This window comes from Numida meleagris, chromosome 16 (genome assembly GCF_002078875.1).
Source record: "Numida meleagris isolate 19003 breed g44 Domestic line chromosome 16, NumMel1.0, whole genome shotgun sequence".
Taxonomy (NCBI): domain Eukaryota; kingdom Metazoa; phylum Chordata; class Aves; order Galliformes; family Numididae; genus Numida; species Numida meleagris.
In genome coordinates, this window is record NC_034424.1 from 4403775 (window position 1) to 4429878 (window position 26104).

The following is a 26104-nucleotide window of genomic DNA, read 5'->3' on the forward strand; positions in this document are numbered from 1 at the left end:
TTGACAGCACAAATAGCCACAGATCGCACCTGTGACATGAACATCCACCACAGCCAGCGTATCAGAATTACCTTAGTCATAGTTCTGTCGCTAAGTCTTACGTTAAAAGCCTGCTTACATTTTCATAGTCCTTCATGGTCCGAGCTCTGGTTGGTGAGATTGTGTCTTCTGCCACATCTGGTAATCCTGGACATTGAAGAGACAGAATGAGTTCAGACAGAGGAATCCAAGCTAGGTTTCACTCTGGAAACAGTGAGTTTTAGTACTACCATCTAGTTACAGCCTGTATTTCTTTCTGCTCACAACATCTGGTCTATCACAACCTCTGAATTTCGAACTTTTAATTCAAGAGGTACATAGAAGTTAAGCTGTACAAGAGATGCTTTTAAACACAAGCCTTCAGAGCATCTGCAAGGGACCCCACTATCAGAATAACGTCCCAATAAGCCATTAGAAGCTGGAAATGACTAGCACTGGTATTCCTAAAGCATCATGCCTTCTGAACACATATAATATTTAAACTGCTTGCACGCGTGCTCTGCAACAACTGCATTTAACAGGGCTGTGTAACCCCTTCCATTCAAAGCTCCTGTGAGAATAAACTTAATGAAAATAGCAAAATTGCACACAGCACTCGCATTATCCCAAGTATAAAGAGGCATCTGTAGCCTTAGGCTAACTCCCACATGAATTCAAATATTTCACTAAAGTACTTTCAAAGTCATTGTGTAACCACATACATCAGTCTTTAAAGCATCCCAGGGAATACCAGCAAGTCGTTTTTAACTCTTGACATTCTAATTAATAATCACAAAACTGCATTCCTCGAGCCCGGGCTGAGTACGGTCGCATCATTTAGCAGCAGCACTACTACTTGCTTTTGGCAGCAAGGAGGTCCTGCTAAGCCTGGCTCAGTTTGCATTACTTACTTCTGCACAACGAAGTGAGCCCAGTTATAACGCTGGATACATGCAGGAACAAAGGCAAATCAGAAACACATGCCTTACATTCGCAGAGCAGAACAAAGAACAGCCAAACTTGACAAGCAGTACTTTTCAACAGAACACCGTTCAGCCATTTTATTTCAAAATAAGCGTTCTGCATTGTTATCTGACAGCCCGAAGGATGGCGAACATAACAACTCATCATTTCGAAAAACTGATCTAATTACAGCTTCTGTTCAGCAGAGGGGGACGGTTCTCAACGCGGGAGCAGATAAAGCGTGAGGCACCGAGTCCGTGCCCGGCGTTCAGGCAGAAAGCGACGGCAGCGGCGCCCAGCTGGCACGGGAGCCTCACACCAGCAGCACGCGACCGCCCTCAGCGCAGGGCTCGCTCACAGCCACACGGCGCCGCGGGCCGCCCGTCACCGCACCCCACACGCAGAGCCCGGAGCCACCGCCACCCCGCGGCCCCGCCTCACCTCGGCAGCCGGCCGGCTCGAGCTGCGGGCCCTCGCGGGAGATGTCTGGCAAGGCGGAGACGCTGTGAAGAGAGCACGGCGCTGAGGAGCGGGGAGGCCCGCCACGCACCGCGGGGAGGGGATGAGGGGGGCGGCGGGCCGGCATCTCAGCCCGGCCCGGCGCCTCAGCTCCGCGCCCCCGGCGGCCCGCCCGCCTACCTGCCCTCAAAGCCCACCGGCAGCGTCACGTCCTCTCCCGGCAGCGAATCCATACCGCCGCCGATCCGCGGCCCCCGCCGCCAGCCACGGCTCCGGCGCCTTTGTGCGCAGCTTTGGCGGCTCCGCTGGAATTCAAACGACCGCAACCGCTTCCGCCATCTTTGCGTCGACGGAGATGAAGCCGCTGAAGGCAGAGAGGAGGAGGGCTAGGGGAGGACACAATGGAAACTAAGGGGGAGCTGCCATCTTTATTGTGGATACTGGCAGGAGGTGAGCGGGCGGGCGCCATGTTGGTTGAGGGCAGAGCGGGGCGGTGACTGCCAGCTGGGCAAAAGGGAGGAGAGGGGTGGACGCCATCTTGAGTGAGGGAAGGAGCAGCGACGTACAGAGCCGCCATTTTTTTTAAAGCAGACAGGTGGCGATACTCAACCGTCATCTTTACTGAGGGCACAGCGTCAGACTTTGAGAGAAAAATACTTGAGTTTTAGAACAAAGTTCCAATCACCGCCTCGCTCTTCTTCACACATCTACCTCAGCGTTTCAGACTGCGGCACTGAAATATTTCCCCGCAACATTTCAGACTTGAGCCTGAACACTGGGATTTTTCCCAGTAGGAAAGGGATTTTTCTGCAGCTGCTGGCCCAGGGGAGCGGGGAAATCCAGTCAGCGAGCACTTTCCTCTACTTTGTGTCACTGTAACATAAGGACACTGTGGGGTGGGATGTGCCCAGCTCTCCCCTCAGGATCAGCTGCAGCATTTGGTTTCCTCGGCTGTTGCAAGTGTGTCACGTTTCCCTCGGTCACCAGCCAGGCTGCCTCAAGGGGATTCTCACCTGGCTGGGAAATAGGCCACTGATGGGGCTGGCACAGGCTATGGGCTCGGTGTACCTCCCCGCAGCTCTGCTCTCTGTTGGGAACAGATGAACGCTGTCAGCCTGCGTGTGCCCCAGGCCCGGCCCCAGGTGTGTGTGGTTGTGGTGGGCCTCCCATCCCTGCTCCTATTGCTCTTCTCTGGATGCACATGAGTGCATGTGGAGCAGCTGTTGGTGCCCGAGACAGCAAGGAAATGTACTGCTTGGTACAACTAAGCTCTTAATCTCATCTCCTTTCCAGTCATCCACGTCTGATGCTTTGCAGCTGGGGTCTGACGGCCCTAAGATATGCTTGGTCCCTTCAACTCCCCCACTGCCTTCCGGAGGCATTTGTCACCTGATGTGACCGGCTCCCCTTTTGCAGTGGCCTCACCTTCTGTCCCGCTGAAGCTTGGTGTGCAAAACCAGGTCTTCCATATGGCACCAGGATCCACTCATCCCATCTACAGTGTGCCTGCACATCCTTACAGAGCAGAAATGAGCGTTCACTTCATGAAATGAGTGAACATTTACTTAGGATACCAGCGTGCTGTTGGTTAAGGTTACAGTAGGATATTATATATTTAATGCATGCCATTAAATCACCATCCATCAGCCACAAGTGCTGAGTCTGCAGAGTCCCAGCATATTCCTTTCTGAAAGGAAATCAGAAGGGCCCTCCTTGTCAACACTTCATGAAATGGTTGTCTCACAGACAACGGCATGCAGAAATATACACACATACATACGCAGATGTGATGGAAAACTTCCCTGGGTTACTGCACTGCCCAAAGTTTTAAAATTTGCAGCTTCAAGAGGCGAGGAAAGTAAATGTATAGTCTAAAAGCCATTAACAACTTGTGATAATCTTCTTAATGTTATTTAACCTTATCTTAATTAGCAGTACATTTGGGGAGATTATGGAAAATCCTTGTACGAGCAAGCCATCCTGGAATGGTGTTCTCCTACTTCAGAAGCCAGACTGAGATTCTTGCTGCTTCAGAAAGGAAATGCTAAAGGGATTCCAGGAAATACATACTTATGGACAGTGCAATGGTATGACCCATGGAACAGGTTGCCCAAAGAAGTTGTGGATGCCCCATCCCTGGAGGAGTTCAAGACCAGGCTGGATGGGGCCCTGGGCAGCCTGATCTGGTGGGGGGTAACCAGCCAGGTCCCTTCCAGCTGAGCCATTCTATGATTCTATGTTGACCACAAAGTGTGAGGGAGCAGGGTGATAGCCTGCTGCTCAGTGCACTGGGGCAGAAGCATGGTGGTGGCACAAGGATAGATGTCACCATCAGCTGAACCTGGCTTGCTTTCTGTCCTCAAGTCAAGTCCCTACACTGGGGACCTAGGTCAGCATTCAGTTTTGCTCGCTCCAGAGCAAAATTCCTCCTCAGCTAAGTCAAGCAGAATCAAACTGTTCTGCTAATGTAAATCAGGTCTCAATAAACTGCCTGGAATTTCACTAGTGTGGCCCTTGCTTTTATAACTCTGGCTCAGTTAAGCATGTGAATGCATACATAGTTCTTAAGTGCTCACTTAATTGATGCTGACTTACCTCTCTTCGGGTTCTTTACTTAATAGGGGTCAAAGAGTTAGACATAACATTCCACAGGCAAAACTAGCCTCTAGTGTTTGTATTTGCACCAAACAAATAACCTCTTAACAGCAAAAAGTGAGAAAGACGTGCAAGTTTCTCATAAGTCCTTCTGCAGACATGGTCAAAAAGCATGTCCAAAACTACTGACACCACAGATGTGGATTTCAGAGTGTCAGATAAACATAAATTTCCTTTGGAAAACCCACTGTGGTCATGAAGAAAAAATACAATACAATATCCTCCTCCAATTTCTTTGCAGGTTTCATTTTTAACGACTGCATAGATCTCTGACAAAATGTGTCTGTGTGAATATTACACAAAATGATGGGGAAATATGTGTGGACTGTCCAGCCACCAAACACATTAATGAAAGCTGAAAGCTGGAACGGTTAATAAGCAGATGCAAGAGATCATAAGGCTCATTTTTTAGATGGATTATCTGATAGTGTCAGCTGGACTAATGAATATCTGATGTTAAAAAACATTTTTAGGGCACAGTTCTCATCTCACATACAGCGGTATAATGAAGGAATAATTCTCTTGGAACAAATGTCATTACTGGGATGAGAGCAGATTCATTCCTTTAGGTTTCAAGCCAGCTCTGACTGCTATCTGTACAAAGACTCCCGCTGAACTCTGATGAACAAAAAACAAATGCAAAAATCCAAGTGGCATAGATACAAATTATATACATTTATTTTTATTCATTTTAAATAACATTCTTCTGTATAAATTCTGACATATATTCAAATCATACACTTTTTTTTTTTCTAGAAATGCATTTGTAAGCATAGCATTTGCTTAGGAGACGCCTTATTTGGATGTGTAGTAAGACTGATGGGTTTCAGTTGGGAGCAAGTACGAGGCCCACATTTTTCTGATTTTAATCCATTCTTCTGACACACAAGAGCAGAATCCTGCGGGAGCTCATTTCAAAGCATCATTTTAAAGAGAAATGTATTTTTAGGATTCAATCTTAAATCCATTATTTAAAGGAGACTGTGCAAACTTTCTGCCACATTTACATCGCATTTAACATTCAGGATAAAGACACTGTACGGCAGTGGTTAACTGGCCCAGGATACCTGAAGGATGCCGAATACATCCCCTGCTCTTTCAAAAATGACTTCCAATGTGCTATGTTTGCTCAGCCCGGTCCAAGGGAATTATCATTCCAATGGATGACATCTCCTGACAGCTCCCCAGGGCTACTGCTCCATGCAGTTATTTCTAGCTACAGTGGTTCCTAAGATTTAAGATCATCTACTCACATTAACCCGATCATACTTTTGCATGTCTGTTGCACTTTGCTTACCAAATGCTCTCCTAAGTTGTGAGCCAGCCAGGCTGCCCCATGCCTTTGACACACCATTGCTTTTTGCCCTTTATCTGCTCCATTATATCCTCTTGCCTTCAGTTATTTGTGGAACTGAACTCACCCTATCCAGACCAGCTGGATCCACAGAGCCTCACAACCCCAAGGATCGTGCCTGCAGAACTGGCTTCCCACCCTTTCTCACCTCATCGTACCTTTTCTGTGCTCTCCAGCTACCGTACCGTCCCACCTCTGCCTTTCCCCACGACAGTCACACCACTGCAGCCAGAGAGTGGTATACCCCGTTAGAAATGAAAGCTCTGGGTATCTGTACTGCCACATCAGCCCTACAAGTCACCTAAATGCCTTTGCCTTTTCTTGATAGCCACTGAGTTGGGCCCCAGTGCTGCCCCGTATGTCCATTCTGGCTAATCTACCCATACCCCAACATGGCATTTGCAAACCTCAGCATCTGGGAAGCTTCATGACAAGTTATAACATAAGGCAGGCTGGTCGTCCTGATGGCCTTTAGTACCCTGGCACAGGTGTAATGGCTCTGCACCCCATCCAGGAATGACACCAACCCAAGCTGACTGGAGATGTAACTCGCTCGGCTTCTCCTTCACCTTCCACAGTGCCTGGGGGATGACTCCATGACGGATGGAGGCAGCAAGGAGGACCCAATCTCAGATCAAAGTCAAACATGAAGCTGTTTAGTCTTTCTTTGCTGGGGCATCCACTTCCCTTTATAAATATCGTTCCTTCCACACCAAAGTTCCAGCTGGCTGGAGATGGCTGGTTCACCCTGCTAAGTCAGCTTGCAATCTGACAAGCACTGTCCCACTGCCACATCCTTGCCGTGCTTTCCTCTGCTGCCCAAATCTGGGCAGCCAGGCCCCCAGCCCAGCCATTCTTCTCATCACAACTGCAGGGGCCAGACAGATCCCTGCATCCAGATGTACGACCCCCACAGACCATGGCTGCACCACCTTCCCTTGCATAAGGCATCCTGACCTCCTTCTCTTTTCAAACCCAGGGCTAGAACACAAAGCACTTACAGTTCTGGAGGCCAGAAGCAGCCCAGACGCAAACACCTCCCTTTGCAATGGATGGGATGGGAGGGCTCAGCACCTGAACTCATGCTCTGGCTCACAGCTGGTTGGTGTTTCTACAGTGAGCAAAAAATCAAAGCCTATTCCAGTTACAAGGTAGCCTACCATCTTACCAAATCTGGGGAAGAGGTGTTTTGTGGCAAAGAGGATAACAACGATTAAAATGTTTTGAAAACATTAGAGTGAACAGCCTGTCCTTCACTTTGCCTGCTAGCATCAGTCCCAGAAGCTAACAGTTCCCCACCCTACGAAGTGACCAAGTGCAAGCGTATCGCAAAAAGAGCACTGTCAAATAATTACAGTTTTTAAGAAATTCTCTATTTCGTCACCACTCTGCTCTTTAAAAGCTGGATGAGTAACTCAGGGATCAGCAACGTCCAGATTTTCTCCTCCGTTCCTCCCCCCATTTTATAACTAAACGTAGCATTGCTCAAACTTCAGCCCAATTTGTTCAACTACAGGGCCTCACTCAGGCCCATAGCAGGCAGCAGGAGCTCTTCCACATTCCTCTATGCAATACCACGTTCTGTTCTCACCATGTCTCGTCATCCTCTTGTCTGTTTTCCTCCCTTGCTGCACCTCACCTTTAAATCAAGCAACAAGCTTTTGCAGCAGAAATGGCATCATTGTGCTTGTGTTTAAAGCACCTATTCCCTAACCCCCCCCCCAAAAGTCTCCAAAGATAAGAAAAGCCTCCATGCAGCACCAGAAAGCAAATAAATAATCACCACATTCTTCCTACCATTTCTCACGCTGAGACATATTTATTTTGCCCAGCTCTGAGGATGCATCAGGCAGCTCCTGCTGAGCCTTAGCAGGTACTTCATTCCTCCTCAGCACCAATCACTTGCAGAGCACCAACACGCACAGCGATGCAGCTTCGTTTTGGAGGTTGGCTGTGAGTTGGGTGTGAGATTTGTGCATATTCAGCATAACGTTATTGATTCACATGGGGCTGGCCCAGCAGTACCAGCGAGGTACGACTGCCCTGTACCGTGCCGCCCATTTGCTGTTCTCTCTGTGCCAACAGTCTGCCGGGCCCCCTGAAAAATCAGGGGGATCTGTAAAACCTAGACCCCTTGTAGATTTTTTGACAGCTGATTCTCCACCACCACCTTGTGCTACATGAATTTCCTGAAAGCACCCATGCACTTTCAGCTTTTAAGGCCAGAAGTGCAGATCGGTTTCTGCGAGTGCTGTGGCCGTAAGCCATTTCCACTCAGATCCTGGCAATTTTTGCCTTCATCCTTCCAGAGAAGCCAGCAGGCTGCACCCAGCCATCGCCATCACCGCCTCCACATGGGAGGGATGGCACCAAGATCCTGAACGTGAGGAGCAGCTGCTTCAGGAAACCTCGGTCATTGAGAGCAGGCTCTCAATGCATCCGTACCAGTGTATTTGCATCTTGGATAGAGGCTTAAAAACAAATAACGGAAAGGTTCACCTGCCTGTTGGACACCTCCCAGGCCCCACTCGTAGCAGTGCTGGCTATTTACTCTGTATGTAAAGGAATGGGGAAATTTGACAGATGCAAGTAGGGAGCACTCACATTTTCTCTAAAAAACAAAGTTATTCAATGACACACTAGAAGAAAAGCTTTAAGCAGCAGGTGTTTGCCAGAGTCCCAGCTCTGACAATATTGCCATCTAATTTACAGTATTTTAAACAATCCTCATTTTTTTTTTCTTTTTAAACAATGCCACTAACCGCTGTACAATTAAAATCTAGATGATAAAATATGACTGGGAAAGAGAGGAGGTTGGGGAGGGGTCCACGGTTTTGCTGTTGGCTTTTTTGGTTGGTTGTCTGTCTTTTTTACAAATAATTACAAATACAGTTCCAAGAAGATATATTACATTTTATATACAGAACACACCATTGCTATCAGGGTAGGGTATTAAGCCTAGCTTTTATTTGTACACAGCAACCCTGAGATGTCTTGTCGTCTTCCCTTGCACAGAAACTATACAAGTTCATTAACCTCTTCTAGAAAAAAAAAAAAAAAAGTGGATTGCTATGTTTTAATAGCATCATCACCCTGTATAAATACTCAGAAAGGGAAAAGCTTACTCTCCTCCCTAACTCCAATATTTTTGTGATATCTTTTCCTGTTTCCCAGCTTTGTGGAAACTGTTAACGGTGACTTTTGTTCAAGTGTGCAACTCACTCCTCTACTTGCCTCTTGGTAGTACAGTAAACAATCATTTCCCATTATTTTTTCTTTTTTTTGTCCTCCTTTTCAAGCAAATTCACATCAGGAACTAATATGAAGCCTTTACAAAGGTCTGCTTCCTGAAAATCCACTGTTAATTCATAAGCTACCTTTCAAGCTAAAGGTGCAGGCGTAAGTGTTAGGCTGGCTGGAAACAGAGTAGCTTCTGATAAATGAGGCATCGCTTTCACTGCCCCACCACCTCTACTAAAAAGGATATTTTAAGATCAGCATCATCAAGTCTTCAACAACAGTGAATTATATGGGTCCTTACGGAGAACAATACACCAAATGCATTCCACCATATTACCTGAAGTTCGGACGTACTACACCTTATTCCTGTTCACCTGCGAGCTACAGCATGCCCAGCGTAAAGAGTATCTGAAGAGCAAATTCCTCTGCACGGAGCCTTGGCACGGATCCTGATACCCTTTCAACAAGCCCTGTAACTTCTTTAAGCCAACTTTGGAACAGCTGGATTGCTTCCTCTTCTAAGCTTTAAAATTGTGCATGGGAGTCGTCAGCGTCAGCTGTCCGTTCGGTGCCACTTCATTGCCATCGTCTTCCAGCAGCCCCGAAACGTCGGCGTTGGGGATGCTGTCGTGGTAGCTGCTGAAGCTGATGTTGTCCTCTTTGAGTTCAATGGTCCAAAAAGGGGCATTAAGTTTTCTGTTTTGATACTCACGGTACATGTAGACAGCGCCCACAAAGCCCATTAGTAGGACCACGACAATGATGATGACTGTCAAAATAATTATATTAAACTGAGTCCAAGAAACATCTGCAAAAGCAGAGGTACTATTGTCAGAGGAACTTAAAGGAAATATAGTCTGTATAGTTGTTGGTGACAATGTACTGTTTATCACTGCAGTCGGAAGTGATGTTGCCTTGCTAGCATTCGGAGCAGGACTTGTAAACTCTATTATTTCTGGGCCAACAGTGGCTTCTACAAAACAAAAAAAAAGAACAGATGCGATCAATAAAGAAACATGATGAACTGCAATCAAACACACTCTTATGTAACAGTTATTATGCCAATCAAATCCACACTGCTAAAGCTGGATGTTTTTCAAAATAGCTCACAAAAAAGGTTAGCCAGGGATTTTTAAAATAAGTCAGTGTGTTAAGGGCTCCCTGACGGCAGAGATCCTGTGCAAATCCAGTGATGGACTGATAAGTTCACTATCCAAAGATGGATAACAAGTGCACTAGCCAAGATTCAATGCTAGATATGTCGCCTTGTGATGAAAGCAAGCCACCTGGCCCAGCTCATACTTAGCAGATGAAAACGGGACTGCACCAGACACAGCAAGAATTTGTGCTTCAGCTCAACAAAGGCAGAGCCTCACTGGAGCAATGGGGCTGGCAGAGCACTGTGCACCTTTCACAGAACACTACAGGTAGGATTTATGTTTGTCTTACCTGTGCAAGATCAAGAGAAAACAATGACCCAGCAGCATTCCGCTGTCACAGTGCTTAGCACTGGGTTTTGGTAGTTCCACTGTGGTATGTAAAAGGGCAAAACAATCCCAGTTCTGCTTTCGAATGAAGTCATACACAAACCTCATGGAACCCCCCAGTCGGCACAACCAGAGGCAGAAGGTGGCTGAACTGCAACCAAAGAATGCTCTGGATGCTCTCCTGAAGCCTGCAAACACAGGGGAAGCCAGCCCAGATCCTGTTTCAGTCTCAGTTGCTGGCACATGTCTGCACACAGAGGACAAGCACACGGGGACAAGCAGAGGGCCTTACCAATACCACCCTCCTCAGAAGCCTCAGGCACAGGCAGCCAAGGAGCTGCCTCCCTGCAGGGCTAGCTCCCTGCCCAGAGCTAGGAAACAGCCAGAAGGGAACGCTGGAGATCTCCCAAGTGGGGAACACAGTGATTAAGCCTTCTTCAAGCCCACTGAGCTTGAGGCCTCAGAAAGCACCATAAGAACCAGAGTATCTTTCAAAATGTGGCTATAATGAAGTATTTTCTTCGCAGGAGTAACCCGTGAATCTATTTTAGATTCTCAAGTCAAGGCAGTAAGAATCTTCCAGAAGCAGAAACTTCAATCAGTCAAAATGTACTCGACAGCCATTGTTCCACAGGACTCTCTGCACCCTCCTTCCCCCCCTCTTCCATTTCTGTTTCTGCTATCAGAAACACAATTTCATCTGAAACCCACTTACAGCTGCTGCAATTACAGCTGATGGTGCTGCGCTGTATTGATTCAGCTCTCCTGGAGAGTCTGCTAATGATGACTGAGGAGAGGAGTCGCTTCTGAAAGAGTCATTTTGCACAAAGTTGCATCTCCAGGGGCAACAGGAGCTGCTGATATTGAGCAAGTCCCCAGCCACGGGCCCCTGGGGGAAATCCCAGGAGTTAACTTTGGGCTGATGGCTTCCCACCTCAGGCAATGGAGAAAGAAATTCCTCTGAAAGAGGCAGCATGCACCTAACTCAGGCTCCTGCTTCGAGTCCTCCCTGCAGCAGCTTCTCTTCTCATTGCAGGTGCTGCATTAGGTTGACAAAGATGCTCAGCATGCTGGGTGACAGAAAGCACCTCTCTATGGGTTAATGGGCAGAATCCAGCAGGAGGAAGGAACATGACGGCAGCAAGAGATTCCTGGATACAGCTCTGGGAGAACGGCATGAGGAATTCAGTCATTCTTTCCAAATTCCTTCATCAATACTCAATTCCTGGCAAATCCGGCCAGTAGCTAAAATTAGCAAAAAACAGAACTGAGACAATGGCTGATTCACCAGCAAGGAAACAGGACTTTTCAGGGCCTTATTTGTGAGTCAGCACCAGCTAAGTGCTGGCAAGGGTGTCCTGGGTGAAAACATATCCTGGAACTGATGACAACATCACAGGAAACAGTGCCACGCTCTGACAGTGGGCTGCAGCTTCTGGGCCGCAACAAGGGTGCCTGTTTCTGCTCGGCGAGGCCGTGCCAGCCCTCCAGATGTCCTAGGCCTGCTCCTTGAGAGGAGCAGCTGTTCAGTCAATGGGCAGCTTTGGCAGCTTCGTCATGAGCATCATATCCAGCTGCTCTGCTCACCCCCAGCCTCTGCAAAGCTGCCACTAACTCACGAGCGAGCACCGGGCAGCCGGGGCCACGCCAGCAGCGCTCGAGGCAGGCAGCGATGCTCTGCAGGATGGCATCCCCAGTTTTGGCTTCTTCTGTGTCCTGTTGCACCTCATCACTGCAGCAGGATCAGCAGCCATCCGGGGATCCAAACCCTCCACTTTGGTCATCCCAAGTGACTCCTGAGTGTTCTCCCAATCGGCTACAAAAGCGTCACACCTGGCAAGGATTGCAAATGGGCCCTGTGGAAAGCTGAGGTTGGTTTTAGCCTGGCCCAGGCTGTGCAAAGCGTGCTGTCTTATCAACTCTGATGGCTTAACAGAGCCTCAGAGCCCGACAATTTCATCTGTGGATCTGGTGAGGATTTCACTCGAGAAGCCACTCCAAACTAGGTCACTCAAACACACCGGTGGTTTGTGAAAATCTCATGCTAAACTAGTGAAAGCACAGTACCTCAGCAAGTCAGTTTTTAGACAAGTGAAAGAAACTGTCAGAAAGAGAAAAAACAGGTGTCAAGGAAACAGGGAAGCTAGATGAACTCATGTCCCTGTCCCTTTGAACAGAGACAATCTTCTCCCACATCAGGAATTGGCTTTAACAGTGTCCTTAAAATAAAATAAATTGCAGTGAAAACTGCAAGTATACAAGCAAAATCATACATATGGATTTTAATGTAGCAAGGTCACATAGTTCTTTGTACGATGGCCGAGCTGTGCAGCAGGAGATAATGGATGATCCAATGCAACACTGTCATTTCCAGCCCTGCATCTGCAAAGTGAGAGCTAATGAGCATTCAACTTTCTTTGTATTGATCATCTCCCTGCACACAGGGCTCGGTGATTGCACCTCCACATGAGCTCCTAATGGAAGATCGGGATGAAATCTCTGTTGGCGACAAGGATGAATTTGGGTCCAGGGAAATTGCCTGAACTCTGGGTTCTCTTACTTAACATGTAAGAGCACTGGAATTGTGTCTATGCATGGAGCTGGAGATCCGCCTTGAGGAACAACTTCCTGATAACCACTGAGCTGGTCGTGTGAGAGCTACCTTCTGTGATTTTACTCCCAGTTTCACTATGCACTGGCTTCTCTAAGTACCAGAGCCAGCCTGCAACTGAGGGTGCTACATGCAGCATCTTGGATGCACACTGAAGACAGATGAGAAACCCCAGAGCAAGTACCACTACGTTCTGGCATTCACTTGCTGCATGAGCCTAACTCTCACCTCTCAGGGAAGCCTCAGTTTCCCCATTTACAAGGCCAAAACAAGAATATCTAAATTAGTTCTGAGTTGGTCATTATTTGCACAGTAACAGGAGTGACAAAAGTTGTTATGAATGCTCTTTGCAGCGAACTAGACAGCACACTAAAATGGACTGGTCAATCTGCGTCCCTGGGCAGCCCGATCTAGTGGTTGGCAACCCTGTTCATGGCAGGGGATCTGGAGCCTGATGATCTTTAAAGGTCCCTTCCAACCCAAGTCATTCGATGATTCTATGATCTGGGCAGTTCATTGGGCACTAGGAGCTCCAATGCACCAAGCAATGGAAATCTGAAAACCTACATTTCAATACACTGCAAATAGATTTCTCCCCAGCACACTCATGGTATCTGCAGAACACCGAGGGCAGGCAGCACATCAGGCACATCACTGCTGCTCATTTCAATATTGGCCGTGTTCAGCTTCTGGTAATGGAGCACAAAGCTTCCCAAGGAAGTCTTCCCCACACCCCACTGTGAGCCAGCCCTTTTGGAGGCATGAGGTTCTCTGTCTCCCCTAGAAGACTTCAAAGCTGCTCCCTCCTTGGTCCAAACCCACCACGTGAGCAATTACCAGCACTCCGCCCCAGCCTCCAAGCAGCTCATGCCCACCTGACACACGCAGCGAGCTCCAGCCCCAAGCCCAGGAGCACATTTTACCTTTCCTGGTGCAGTTGGTTCCCTCGGGGTCCCTGACATAGCCGTCCTCACACTCGTGGCAGTGGAAGCCTGCGGTGTGGTACAGGCACCCGATGCACTCGCCGCTCTCTGGGTTGCAGATGCTGGGGGACAGCGCAGGGTCCACATTCCCATTGCACTGGCACCTGACGCAGATGCTGTCCGAGTTGTAGTAGCCACTGGCACACTGGTTGCAGTTGGGGCCGGTGTAGCCCACTTTGCACTCGTCACACGTTGGGGCAGCATCACCAGGCTCTGTGGAATACAGAAAGTAGAAGAGGTGTGTGCCATAGCCCACCGCTGCGGGGTGCGTTTTGTGGGACTGAATACAAACCACTAAGACACGCATCAGCGGCCACTGAGCGTTAATCAATCTCAAATTTTAAGCTAAAAATATAATTCTTTAACTGCACCACTTTCTGTTTCTAGGGGGAAAAAAAAGCTTTGCGGGTTTCTGATGCCTCGTACCAGCATCACAGAGCGTGCTCGACACGTTGCTAAGCAAACATGCCTGCTCCTGAATGTCTCCATCTCGAGCAGCCAGTTTCAGGAAACAGCTGGATTGAGGCTGTCAGCAATCTGCAGCAACTTGGTGGCACTGCTTCCAGCATCCCAGCACGGGGAGACCCACCGGCTATAAGCAGACCCCCATGGCCGTTGCACACTGAGCAGCCGTTTAAGTGAAACACATCGAGAAGAGCTCAGACCAAGAGGAATCAGACCAAAAGGAAAGCCTTACGGATTCGGCAGGTGCCAGTCGATGCCACAGTGGAGCAGGGGCAGGGGTGGCAGGTGTGGGCACTCCTGTAGAAGCCATTCCTGCAGAGCTCGCAGTGCTTCCCCTCCGTGTTGCCCTGGCAGTGCAGGCAGGTGCCTGGGGACAGAGCACAGCAGCCAGTTGGCGGCAGAACTGGAGCAGAACATTTGGAGCATGAACCCACGTGGTGTGCTAGCAATTAGCAGAACCCACAGGTGATTCGGGATGCCCTCCGGGCAAAACACAATCCTGAGACTTGCCTTGGACTCTTATGACCTCCTGACAGCGTTCCACACGCACAGATAATGTGAAAAAGCAGGTAGCCCCAGCAAAGGTGCCCACAGCTCAAGGTCAGTGCAGGTAAACACATGCTATCAGTATTAAATGTTCCCCAGCAGAAGGGGCTTGGGGTGGCATCTGCGACAGCAAGCCAGAATGGCAATGCTTAAACTCCCCCACTTTTGCAGGGGGTCCCTCCAGCTTATGCCTTTGCCCCTTTTTGTGTTCCCAGACCTCAGAGCTGATCAACAAATGCCACCACACTGCTGTGTGCTGCGTCCCACCCGTGTGGCTCCAGCTCCCCCACCCCCAGCACAGGAGCAACGTTTGTCATGGGCACGAGCCAGCAGCAATCGCTGACCTTCCTGCGGGCACAGAGGAGACCTTCCAGGGGAAGCCCCTGAATCAGAAAACTGACAAGCTGTGTCTCATGGAGGCTGTGTCCTAATGGCCCTCTAAATTGCGTTTTGATATTATTGTGAACGGAGAAAGAAAAATCAAGCACAAGGCCATCCATCAACAGGAACATCCTGTAGTTCAGCAGGCTCCTCCTGGAGGAGGCGGTGACCTGAGGGATGCTTATTTGATTAAACCCCCTGCACAAGGCTCTAAAAATGCAACAGCCTCCTTGCAACAACCCAGGCTGGCACTACACACATATCCACTGCGCCTCCGAGCACTGACAGGAGGATCCCTGAGCTAGGCCAGCAGTGCTGCTCCTATCAGTGCTAACCACATCTAACATCCTGAACTGGGTTAATGCTGACTGTTAACATAACCACAGCAGATTTTCTCATTCATTTTGAAGCAGTTTCGCTCCCATGCAGGCCCACTGCGTGGCTCCTGCTCCTCTCCTTGCACAGCGATGACTTTGCAGCTGAGCATCCCAAGCCCAGCACCAAGGAGACGAAGCAAACCCTGCGTAGCTGCTGAACTGGGGAAGTGGCTGATTCACCCACGGCAGCGCCGGCAGCACCCCAGTGACTCAGGATGCTTGCCTGGCATCAGCTCCCACACGCTGTTTGCTTTGCTCCCGGCCGCCTGCCAGACACGAGCTGGTGGCTTTTGTGGGAGAGGTGCAGAATTAGAGGGGAAGTCACCTCCTGCTCTCTGTTCCCGCAGCTGCAGCCCTCTATCAGCTGCTCTGCTGGGATGCCCTGTGCAGAGCAGCTCCTGGAAAGCCACTCTGCTCCATCAGCACCGAGGGCGCCTTGAACTGTGCTTTGCAGGCTTCAGTGGGGCATAAATCTGCGCTCACACCTGCGACTTCTGTACAGCTGTGGTCATTTCAAGCCCAATGTCTTTCCTGTCCATGGAGATTACCAGCATTTATCTGCACAGCCCTGTGAAATGGCTGCACTTCCAATGAGTCAGCAGGTTGCTCAGCCGTGCACAGCGATCAAGTATCAGTGTGGAAAGCCTTAATAATTAATAGTGCTTCCCACCCTGATAACACCCTGGAGACAGCTCAGGGCTGGCTGTACCCCAGCGGGATACAACCAAAGCCACACAGCCCCAACGCCAGGCACGAGGGTCACAGTGGAGGAAGCAGGGCCACATGGGGACTTCTGGCTGCCCAATTTCCAGCCCAATAATTCTAAATATTCCTCCTGGGCAGAGCTGAGCTGAGCCAGGCTGTGCGGAGCCGCCAGAGGGAGCCCAAAGGACGGCACTAATGCGGAAAAAAACCTTGCAAATTTGACAAAGACTGCACACAGTTGATGTGAAGCTGGGGAGGTCACACAAAGTGCAGTCTCCAGAGCAGGCTGAGAGCACTGTTACTTGTTAGGCATCAGAGCTTGTTTTTTATCGACTGTTCTCTGTTCTGGTTTTGTTGGGTTCCCCCATCTCCGGCAGCAAATAAAGCAGATGGAGGAAAAGGGGGGAAAAAAGGGATTTTTGTCAAATCAACAATTGCTCATTAATTGAAATGAGAGCTTTTCTCTGCAGAGCTGCAGAGGCCAGGGCTGCGCTGGGGTTTGAATCAAGAGAAGGGGATCATCGTGGGAGAAGAAGGAAGAGCAGATTATCTCACTCCTTCACAAAACCCACACAGCCAGCTCCAAATCAGCATCACAGCTGATGTGTGCACAACTTTAGCTACGAGCTCATATCCTGCAAGATCAGGAGGACATAAAACCATGCTTGAAGTTCAGAGTAGGAATGAATGAATTCAACTCTGAGGAGCCCAGACCCGGAACATGCCCACGGAAGCAGGAGCAGGGCATCCTGCAGCAGCAGGAAAGGAAACACACACCGGTGCCAAAACTGCCCCAGCCCACCATATTGATAAGCTCTGCCTCTCTGTCAGCTATCCAAGAAAGGGCAGCATTTCTGAAATGACTGCTCCTCGATAAGCTCCTGGCTAAGTATTACAGAGTCATACTGCGATCTGGAAGTTCTGATGAGAAGGTGAACGTTACAGGGTGAGTGCTGCTGCTACATGGGGAGCTGTGCCGGCTGCACAGCGCTGCTCCTCCAGGAGCAATCCTTGCAGTGGGGAAGGGAAACAGCTCAGCTTCCCCCTGCCCTCCCATTCGCCAACCGAGCACAGGTGCCTCTACACTTGCACCCCACCAGCACCCATATGCACAAGAGATGGCCAAAGGGATGATCAAGGAAAACAAACGAGGCAAATTCACAAGAAGTGGACAATAGTAATTAAATGCTGCCAGTTTTTTTTCCCAGCGCTAATTATGTTATCTGTGGCAATAACAGCCACCTTACGTCACTGCCAGCGCGGTGTATGTTTCCAGGTAAACAGCAGTGAAACAAAAGCTCCTTAAGAGCCTGTGTTGTGTGTTTGTGCAGGAGAACAATGGAGCACCGGTTTCCGATAGAGACTGCAGGATCAAGGCTCTGCCCTGCAGCCTGGAGCAAATAACGCAGCCTTTATCGGCTTCATGGGAACAGGACTCCCTCCAGCCCTGCCCTACATCTTAATTCCAGCCTCACCGTGATGATCCTGAGCGCTCAGAGCACAAAGAGGCAGACGAGCGGGGCGAGAGCGTAGCTCCGAGCGAAGACGGGAAAGGAGACCGAGAGGCAAAGCTCGCAGGCGCGGTGCTCGGGAGGGGAAGGCGCCGTTACCTGTGATGTGGTCGCAGGTGTTGGAGTGGTTGTGGCACTGGCACGGGCGGCAGGTGCCGTTGGCCCCGTAGTAGCCATCGCCGCAGCGCTCGCACTTCGGGTCCGTCACGCCGACTTTGCACTGGCACTTCCCGTCGCTGCACGGAGAGGAACAAGCAGTGAAATCGCCACATCGTAAAAAGGGGGGACCTTGAAAGGCCATCGGGGCCACCTCCCTGCAGCGAGCGGGGGTGCTCGGGTTGCTCCCCTGCAGCTCAGTGCGGGCAACACAACCCACGGAGCAGCCCTGGGCACCGCGGGACGCAGCCCCATGCTCACCCCCCTGCTCACCCCCTTCCTTCCCCCAGCATTTACCAGTGCCTGCGTGCCCGCATCCCATTGTTCTCCCTCACTCCTCCTGGGGAAGCGCGAGCACGGCGCGATTTGCTTCTGAAAGCCCCCGGAAAAAATCTGTTGCTTCAAACTAATAGGAGCTGAGGCTCCAAGCGGCTCGATGTGCTGCTGAGGTGTTGCTTTTAATTAAAACTAGATGGGGATGTTTGGGGAAGACGTTGCTTCTGTTAGAAATTAACATCATTTCGTATTTCTGTTGTTCGCTCGCTTGCTCAAGGAAGAGGAAGCACTCCAAGGCGCACCAAAAACGCCGCAGTCAGCCCGGGAGGCTGCACAATTAAACACTTGCAGAATACAAAATTTCAGGCCTATTTAACGGACCGATTACAAGAAGGCAAAAGCAACGCAATGCTTCCTGGCTCTTGAGACCATTATCCGGAATAGGAGCGGGCCGATGCGGAATTCAAAGGGACGATGCCGTGAAGCAGCTCCGAACGCCTGACTTCTAAAAAGCTTTTCACAAGACCTGACACGAATCCAAACGTTGTCACAGCGTTTACGACGAGAGCAAACTGAAAGCAGTCTGCTTCTGTTTGCTGCTGGCCACCACCGGGAAGATATTCCTGTAAGAGGGCAGGGGATGGGCAGAGCCAAGAAGGGAAAAACAACAGAATGGGGATTTCCCAGAGTCCAGCAGCCCTGTTTTATTGCCCCTTACCCCACGACCATGCCTCTATTTTCATGGCACCCTCCTGCACCTTTCCTCAGACTCCCACATCATTTTTTAAAGGTTTATTTCCCCACTGACTCCGCTCAATGGAGCATTTTGGGGCAGCGTCCCTTGATTGCACTTGTTAGCTTAAAAATAACAGGAAAGAAAGCTATTTTTTTTTACCAAAAAAAAGGTTTTGGAAAGTTTGGTTTTAATGGCTCTCAAGCAGACCTTTTCTCAACATGTTACATATGGCACAGAGCCAGGTTCTGCATGTGCAAGAATTAAATCACTCAGCAAATATAAAGCTTTGCCTGTGGTCATTGCTTCCATAGAATAAAGCCCCCTTACAACACTCCTTTTCATAGCCCCGGCCCAGTAAGGGCTGTCAGACACTTTTTAAAGCAAAGGTCAATGATATGAATGCGTCGAAACCACAAAAAAAGTCCTGTTAACAGACCGACTGTGCCCATAAAAATCCAGCAACTTGAAAGAAAAGAGCCACAGTTTAATACTCGCACACTGAGAACGGAGCTGCGTTTTGAGCCAACGCCAGGAATTTCGTTTTTGGGGGAGGTGGGGGGGAAGGAGGGGGAAGGGAGGAGGAAACATTTTGATGCAGCGGCATCAATTGCTCAACTCCATTTCAGCGATTAACTCCACCGAAGCCAGCCAGCTTTTAGCTCTCGACAAAGAAGCGATGCGGGGATGGGATGGGACAGAACCAGGCCCCAGATCCCAGCATCTCAGTCAGCTGTCACCCTGCCTGGCAATGCCCTGGGGGCAGGGCACGAAGGGGTCCCACCCCTGTAGCATCCTGCCTCGTGCTCGACCTGGTGCCGCAGAGCATCACAGGTAACTCCCAGCCAGGACTGACGGCTGGGGACAGACGCACGGACACGAAGGGCTATGCCTGAGCCCCTCAGTGCTCAGCACAGGAACTTCAGGCCTCCTTGCAAGGAAAATAATGGAAGCGTGAAAATATCTGCGGTCCGAGAGAGATCGCAACATGCAGTTGTGATGGGAGCCAGTGCTCCTGCGCAGAGACCCCTAAAGAGAGGGGACAGACGGACACAAGACGGATGGACAGATGAGCAGCACAGCCTTAGGGCTGTTTGGAGGCATGCTGTGCATGGTTTAATGGTGTAACAGAAAACCCTCAGCAAGCTCCAATGGTTTATTTTCGTCTTCTTTCTTTTCTTTTCTTTCCCAAGGAGAAGGGAAGGGAGAGATCCATGCTGAATGTTTTCCCAGCTGCCATCGGGAGCCCAGGGGCCGACCGACGTGTCCCAGCACCAACTTTTTGTGCTTTTATTTGAAAATTTTCTCCTAATATACGAGGCTGGCAAGACTTCGCAGCAGGCTAAGAAGGAGGGCACACCCACGGGCGTCAGCGCAGGGCACGACGTGTGGATTTCCCATCTCCCTGCTTCATTTAGAAGCACAGAGCACGTGCACCTGGAGCAGGAAAAGCCCCGTCGGGTTCCACCTCCCTTCTCCCTCTCCTTCTGGAAAGCCCAAACACTCTCATGGAAGCGGTGCCCGGCTCTGAGCCGCCTTTGTGGCGGGCAGAAGAAGTGGGGCTTTATGGCACAGAACATTGGGCCTTTGTGCACCGCATTCCTCGCGCTGTGCCGGGGGAGGGCGCCTGGTTAGAGGGCAGCCCTCGACGGAGAGGGACCCTGAAAGGCCGCTCTGTGAGTGTCAAAGGACCACCTTGTCCGGCCCCACCGCCACAACCCCCCGCCGGGGACACCCCGCATCCCACCCTGGGAAAGCTGGGGATCTCCACCCCGGCGCTGCCTCAGTGCTCAGAGGGAGCTCAGTGGCGATGGGGAGAGCACGATGCCACCGGAGACCAACACTGCCCAAGAGAGTGTAGAACTCAAATCGGAGCCCAGAGCACCCCTGAGATCAGGGTGGTACGGGGATGGATGGACTCAGAACAGGATCCAGCAATGGGGGAGGAGCTGCCGCCCATGGTTCTGCGCAGCGCAGCCCCTCCATGCCCCAAATCCCCCCGTGCAGGGAGGAGAAAGGCACAGGGCAGCCTGAAATCAAGCCGAGCATCTCTCTCCAAAACCAGGATGCAGCCATCACGGCTCCAACGGTCGTGCTGGTATCTTTGTGAGGGCAGGTGCTGTTCAGCAGAGCAGCAAGCCTGCAACACAGGAACGGCAAAGCCTGCTGGAAAATCAACCCAATAACAGAATTTCAGAGCAGCCCCAATTACCGGAGGGGAGATTATGACAATCTGCTGCTCACTGTTCTGCCCATTCACTCAGTCCTTTCCCTCTCCTTCCTGCATCCCAATCCAGATGGGTGCAGGGACAACATTCACCTGCTTGCGGAGGAGAACCAATCAGATGTAAAGCACAGGAGCTGGTAATAGAAGAGATGCTTGGGTAATTAAAGCAGGCGGAAAAAAAAATCTGCTCTGCCAGGGTATTCTTCTGCATTTGTGACGTCCACGTGTAACAATTTCCGCTACGAAAAAAAAATCTCTTCTTGGCAGAGGGATGCTGACGAGGCATTGCCTGGAGATAATGAGCCACCGCTTGAGCTCAGCCGATCCACAAAGGGAGCACAGCGTTTCATGCATGGCATGGGGAAAAATGGCTTTTGGGGGCTGTTTTTTGGAAGTCGTTGAGGAGTTGGGCTCCCAGCGTGGTTTGCTGGGCTGCTGGGATACAACGGGATGGCAACACGCGCCCCACCCTAAAAAAGGACATTTCTAAGTGTGATGGCACTGATGACAGAAAATGAGCATTTTCTGCATGCAGAATGAGAACTCCACTGCCTTCCCCCCAGCAACCCTCCCAGTTGGGATGGGCGGAGGCCCTGGGAACCAGGCTGGGGAAGCTCCACAAATGCATTTCCACGGATCTGCATTTGCTAACAAACCCCACATTTCCACCCCACGTGGCCTCACACCACAAGATGCCCAGCCTGGCTCCAGCCCCTGCCCTGCCCCACTGCCTCCCAGCAGAACCAATGCTCCGTGTTCACATTTCCCCGTGGCCCCACTGCATCCTTCCCCTCCCAACCACCTCTGCAAGCCCAGCTCCCCCAGCCCTCACTCAAAGACCTTCACAAAGGGCAATCTCTGGTGCTGCTGCTCCTACCCTCATTGCAGCGCTCCTGCAAACCCATTCGGGTCAGGATCCCACGCAGCCCCTCCAACTCCTGAGGGCACATGGGGGAGGCTGCTCCCCTTCCAGCCTCACCACATCCCTGCTCCAGGGCACAGCCTTGTACAAATGCTCTCAGGGATGCTCTGCTTTAATTCTTTTTAATGCAAACACAAAGCATCGGATCCCCTCGAGGGGGCAAAACATCTCTGAATTAACACTTTGGCATTTATATGCATGCATTATCTTTTTTTTTTTTCCTTCTTCTTAGAATGGAAACAAGTGACAGCAGATCTTTGCTACACGACTTACACCAGCCTGAGGCACGAAGCACGGCTGCACCAGGACCGCACCGCAGAGCTGCTGGGCTGGCAGTGAGCAGAGCAGCGTGCAGGCTGCAGCCCAGGGCATGAAGCAAACTGCAAAGGCAGCACATGGAGCTCCTGCTCCCCACTGCCCTTCTGCTTGTGGGGAAACTGAGGCACGTGCAGTGGGAATGACTTATCAAACACTGCAAAGCCCCACTTTAACATATGCCTGTTTTCTTTAGGGACACACAACCACGTTGCACTCTTGCCCCCACGGTCCCACTGGCTGCTTCTCTCCACCAGCAATTCCTCTGAACACAGTGATAAGAGACAACTGCGTAGAAAGGAGAAATGGGGAGCTGAGCCCTGAGCCCTTCTGCAGGGCAGTGCTGTCTCACGGCATCTCTCCATGTCACACCCCAATGCACGGGGTGCGACAGCAGCCACATGGGGATGCCTGCTCATGTGCCACCAGGAAGAAAAGCCAGCAGGTGCAACGTGCCACGCTGGGAGCTCCCAGCAAGAGGCAAACAAGGGCAATGACACCGCTGCACTGCGGGGCACAGGGACGTGCTGGGCTGCCTGGTGTCGGCTAGGGAATGACACAAAGTCCTTCGGCACCTCCTCCTTGTGGGCTGCCTCCTGCAGCCCGGAACCCCGCGTTGCTCACTGAGTCAGGCAGAGGACAGGTCTCCACAGGAAGGCTGTTTCACCATCCCCTCAGATAGCCTCTGTGGCAGGAGGAGGCTCCGACCGCTCCCATCCTGCGCTCCGGGCACGGCGCCCAGCAGGAGCATCACGCCCAGCAGGGCGCAGGAGGGGCACGTGGGCACAGCTCTGCACTCCAGGTGCCCACCCAGCGGTGCCAGGGGATGGCAGCACCCGGCCCCGCTGACTCACAGCCTCCCCACAGAGGGGACTCCCAGATAGAGAATTAAAACAAAAAGCGACCTTTGATTAATGGCTGCGGAGCCCGGGCATGGCGACAGCACGTCAGGTCAATGTTCACTTCCCAGATCAATGACTCGCCTGAGGAAAGGCATTTTTATTTTTATTTTTTTATTTTTCTTTGCCGTCTAGTTAATAAACAGCATTTTGGCCGGCCAGGGGATGGCACACGGATAGAGCACGCCCGGAAATAATACCAATAACCATCAAACAGCGGTGCTTTAAAAGGCACTTTGGCAAAAGCCTGAGCAAGCTGACTGCGATGCATTGCCCGTGTTCTGCTGCCCCAAGCTCCCAGCTGGCAGAAATCAGCAGCTGTGGGAGCTGCAGGAGGCCACAGCCACGCTGCTGCTCTGCTCAGAACAGCGGGCGCTTTTTTCTTAAGCCAGGGTGCAGGAATTAACCTGTGCAAGTTAATGCCTGGCTGGTGCTTTACTTAGGAGTAATAGTAATAATAGTAATAGTCATGAACAGCTGGCAGTGTTTTTGATGTCAACAAAGCAGGAGCTGGCTGCTGGTGCGCCCGGTCCTGAGCAGGGTGGAAAGCTCCACACCCCCAAAGAGCCACCTCCTCAGTGAGAAGGTCACTGCAGGCAAGTGCAGAACTGCGATAAGGTTCTGATTTTTTATCGCTTATGCCACCAGAAAAGGGCCAACAACGCAGGGCTCGGACGCTTGGACAAGAAATAAGGCATAAAATTCTTCCAGACAGCATGTCCCTGCAGGATGCTGCAGTTCTGACTCAGCACCAGCCTTGGCAGCAGAGTGCAGGTGCTGAGCACGCAGGGCGCCCGGACCAAACCCCAAAAGACAACAAGAGCAATGCCAGCGCAGCAGAACTCCCGGCACAGGAACACATTTGTTATGCAGCAGCTCAGGAGCATCTGCAGCCACTCTCTCAGGTTAAACAAGGCTGAGTTAAAGCTCAGACAGGGGAAGAGCCACAGGGTGGATAAGGGCAGACCCCAGCGCTGTGCCTGCCCCTACCACCATCGATAACCTCCAATTAGCACCAGCCAACATGACCCAGCTGCAGCCCATCTGCAGGCATTGGGTTGGAACTAGATGACCTTCGAGGTCCCTTCCAACCCAAGCCATTCTACGACTCCATGCTCCTTACACCTGCTCTGCATCTCAAACTCCCCCAGCCCACCCCAGCATCCCCACCCGGGGCCGTTCAATTACTCACTCATCGCAGCTGGGTCCCAGGGCACCGGTGGGGCTGCAGGAGCAGGGCAGGCAGCGCTGCTGGCCGTGGTCGGGGTGGAAGCCATGGGCACAGTGCTCGCAGCGTGGCCCCGTGTAGCCCGGCAGGCAGGTGCAGTGTCCTGGAGTGTCGTGGCACCCAGTGCTCCCCACAGCGCTGCAGTTGCATGGCTCTCCTGCAAGAGGGAAAGAGAAGCTGAAAGGGGAGTGCAGAGAGCACAGGGATCGGGTCATGGCCATATCGTGGGTCTAAGTGCTTAAAAACATGTAGATAGACACACAGATATATAGTCGTGTTTGTGGTTGTGTGGTTACTTGGTTGGCCAGGAGCTGAGCAACACTAGGTGATACTGGGATAAAATAACAGCGCTGGTGGTGCTGGGCAAGCTGCTCCGGGTGGCCCTGCTGGAGCAGAGCACCTCCAGGGATCCCTCCCTGCCTCGGCCAGTCTCTGAAAACCATTAGAAGGTGGTGAACCCATTAAGTGTAAGATCCTCCCCTTCACATCTCTGCTTTACCAGCGGGGTTGTCCTTACAACAAGGACATCTGCAACACACCTACATGGTGCACCGGGTAGGACCGCTGCTCGTGGAAAGAGGACACAAAACCCCCCAAGAGCCAACCAGATTTGAGCTCCGTGCCTTTGGGGCTAAGCAGCCCCCATTTCTCATCGCAGGTCCCAGCCGCAGCAGCCCAAGCCCCCTAGAAATCTGCACTCCGTGCTGGGAGCACAGAAACAGCTTTAACCAATGGGACCCATTTGCCTTGCCCATGACACGATGGCCACCACCAGCCTCCCATGAGCGTTGTGGACCCACACATTTGCTCTGGGGATGCTCATCCTTCACAAGGCTACGAGACCATGCACCAAGCAGTCAGTTTTTTAAGAGAGGAATGAACCTGAGCCAGCAGTGCCCTCCCAGTCCCCACACGTTATTTCTCGTAATATTTCCAAGCACCTAACGCAGCGAAGAAACAACCTCCCCGGCAATTTGTTTCTGACACGAGGTTTATCTCCGCTTCTTCACTGCAAAGTATTTGCTGCCTTAATAATTTACAGTCTCTTACTGCCAAGTGCGAATTATAAACAAGGATTATTTTCAGAAAGAGCACGTCGGGGCTTTACGCAAGCGCTGCTATTTGTTATTCCCCGAGGAGAGCCACATTCAGGGCACTTTGCAGAGGGGAGAGGACCAGCCCCTAGCACATGAAAACCTGACTTCAACCAAGCTCTGAGCACCCCAAGAAGATCCAAGGCTGCAGCTCAATGTCAGCACTAGGATCTAAGGTTATTTACACCTACACTGCATGCTTGTGCCCCAGTGAACCATGGTTGCTTGTTAAATACCTCGCCGTGCTGTGACTGCTTGTCTGCTTTCTCTCAACGTACATACATCTCAAAAAGACGAGTTACTTGGCTCTGCCACTCCACCAGGGAAGTCATCCCCATGGAAGTCACTTGGTGCCTACGCACCTGTGAAGCTGGTGCCAGCAAGCAGGACAAACACCTCGAGACCCACAGCCACCCCTCCAGAACTCACTTCACACAAGAGCCCAGCTTTCAGCTCAGTTAACCCAGCAGAACCTCATCCATTTGGGTATTGGGCTTCT

The 26104-nt window shown here is 51.0% G+C and overlaps 2 protein-coding genes and 1 long non-coding RNA gene across 4 annotated transcripts in view; 1 reads left to right on the forward strand and 2 right to left on the reverse strand.

Annotated features, from left to right (window-relative positions):
• CDK5RAP2 (CDK5 regulatory subunit associated protein 2) overlaps positions 1 to 2036 on the reverse strand; it is a 74232-nt gene extending 72196 nt beyond the window's left edge. For both annotated transcript variants that reach the window (XM_021414391.1, XM_021414390.1), the window contains exons 1-3: positions 1621 to 2036; positions 1423 to 1484; positions 119 to 186 (exon numbers count right to left, since the gene is read on the reverse strand). In XM_021414391.1, the coding sequence (XP_021270066.1) occupies positions 119 to 186; positions 1423 to 1484; positions 1621 to 1673 (183 nt within the window). In that variant the 5' untranslated portion in view covers positions 1674 to 2036. The remainder of the gene's footprint in view (positions 1 to 118; positions 187 to 1422; positions 1485 to 1620) is intronic.
• On the forward strand, positions 1808 to 3942 carry LOC110407111. Its single transcript, XR_002443730.1, has 2 exons — positions 1808 to 1890; positions 2032 to 3942. It is a non-coding gene; the product is annotated as an uncharacterized LOC110407111 (long non-coding RNA).
• MEGF9 (multiple EGF like domains 9) overlaps positions 4747 to 26104 on the reverse strand; it is a gene marked incomplete at its 5' end in the record, with an annotated part of 37402 nt that continues 16044 nt past the window's right edge. The window contains 5 exons of the mRNA XM_021414155.1: positions 4747 to 9662; positions 13711 to 13983; positions 14468 to 14602; positions 17855 to 17991; positions 24476 to 24668. Of these exons, the coding sequence (XP_021269830.1) occupies positions 9208 to 9662; positions 13711 to 13983; positions 14468 to 14602; positions 17855 to 17991; positions 24476 to 24668 (1193 nt within the window). The remainder of the gene's footprint in view (positions 9663 to 13710; positions 13984 to 14467; positions 14603 to 17854; positions 17992 to 24475; positions 24669 to 26104) is intronic.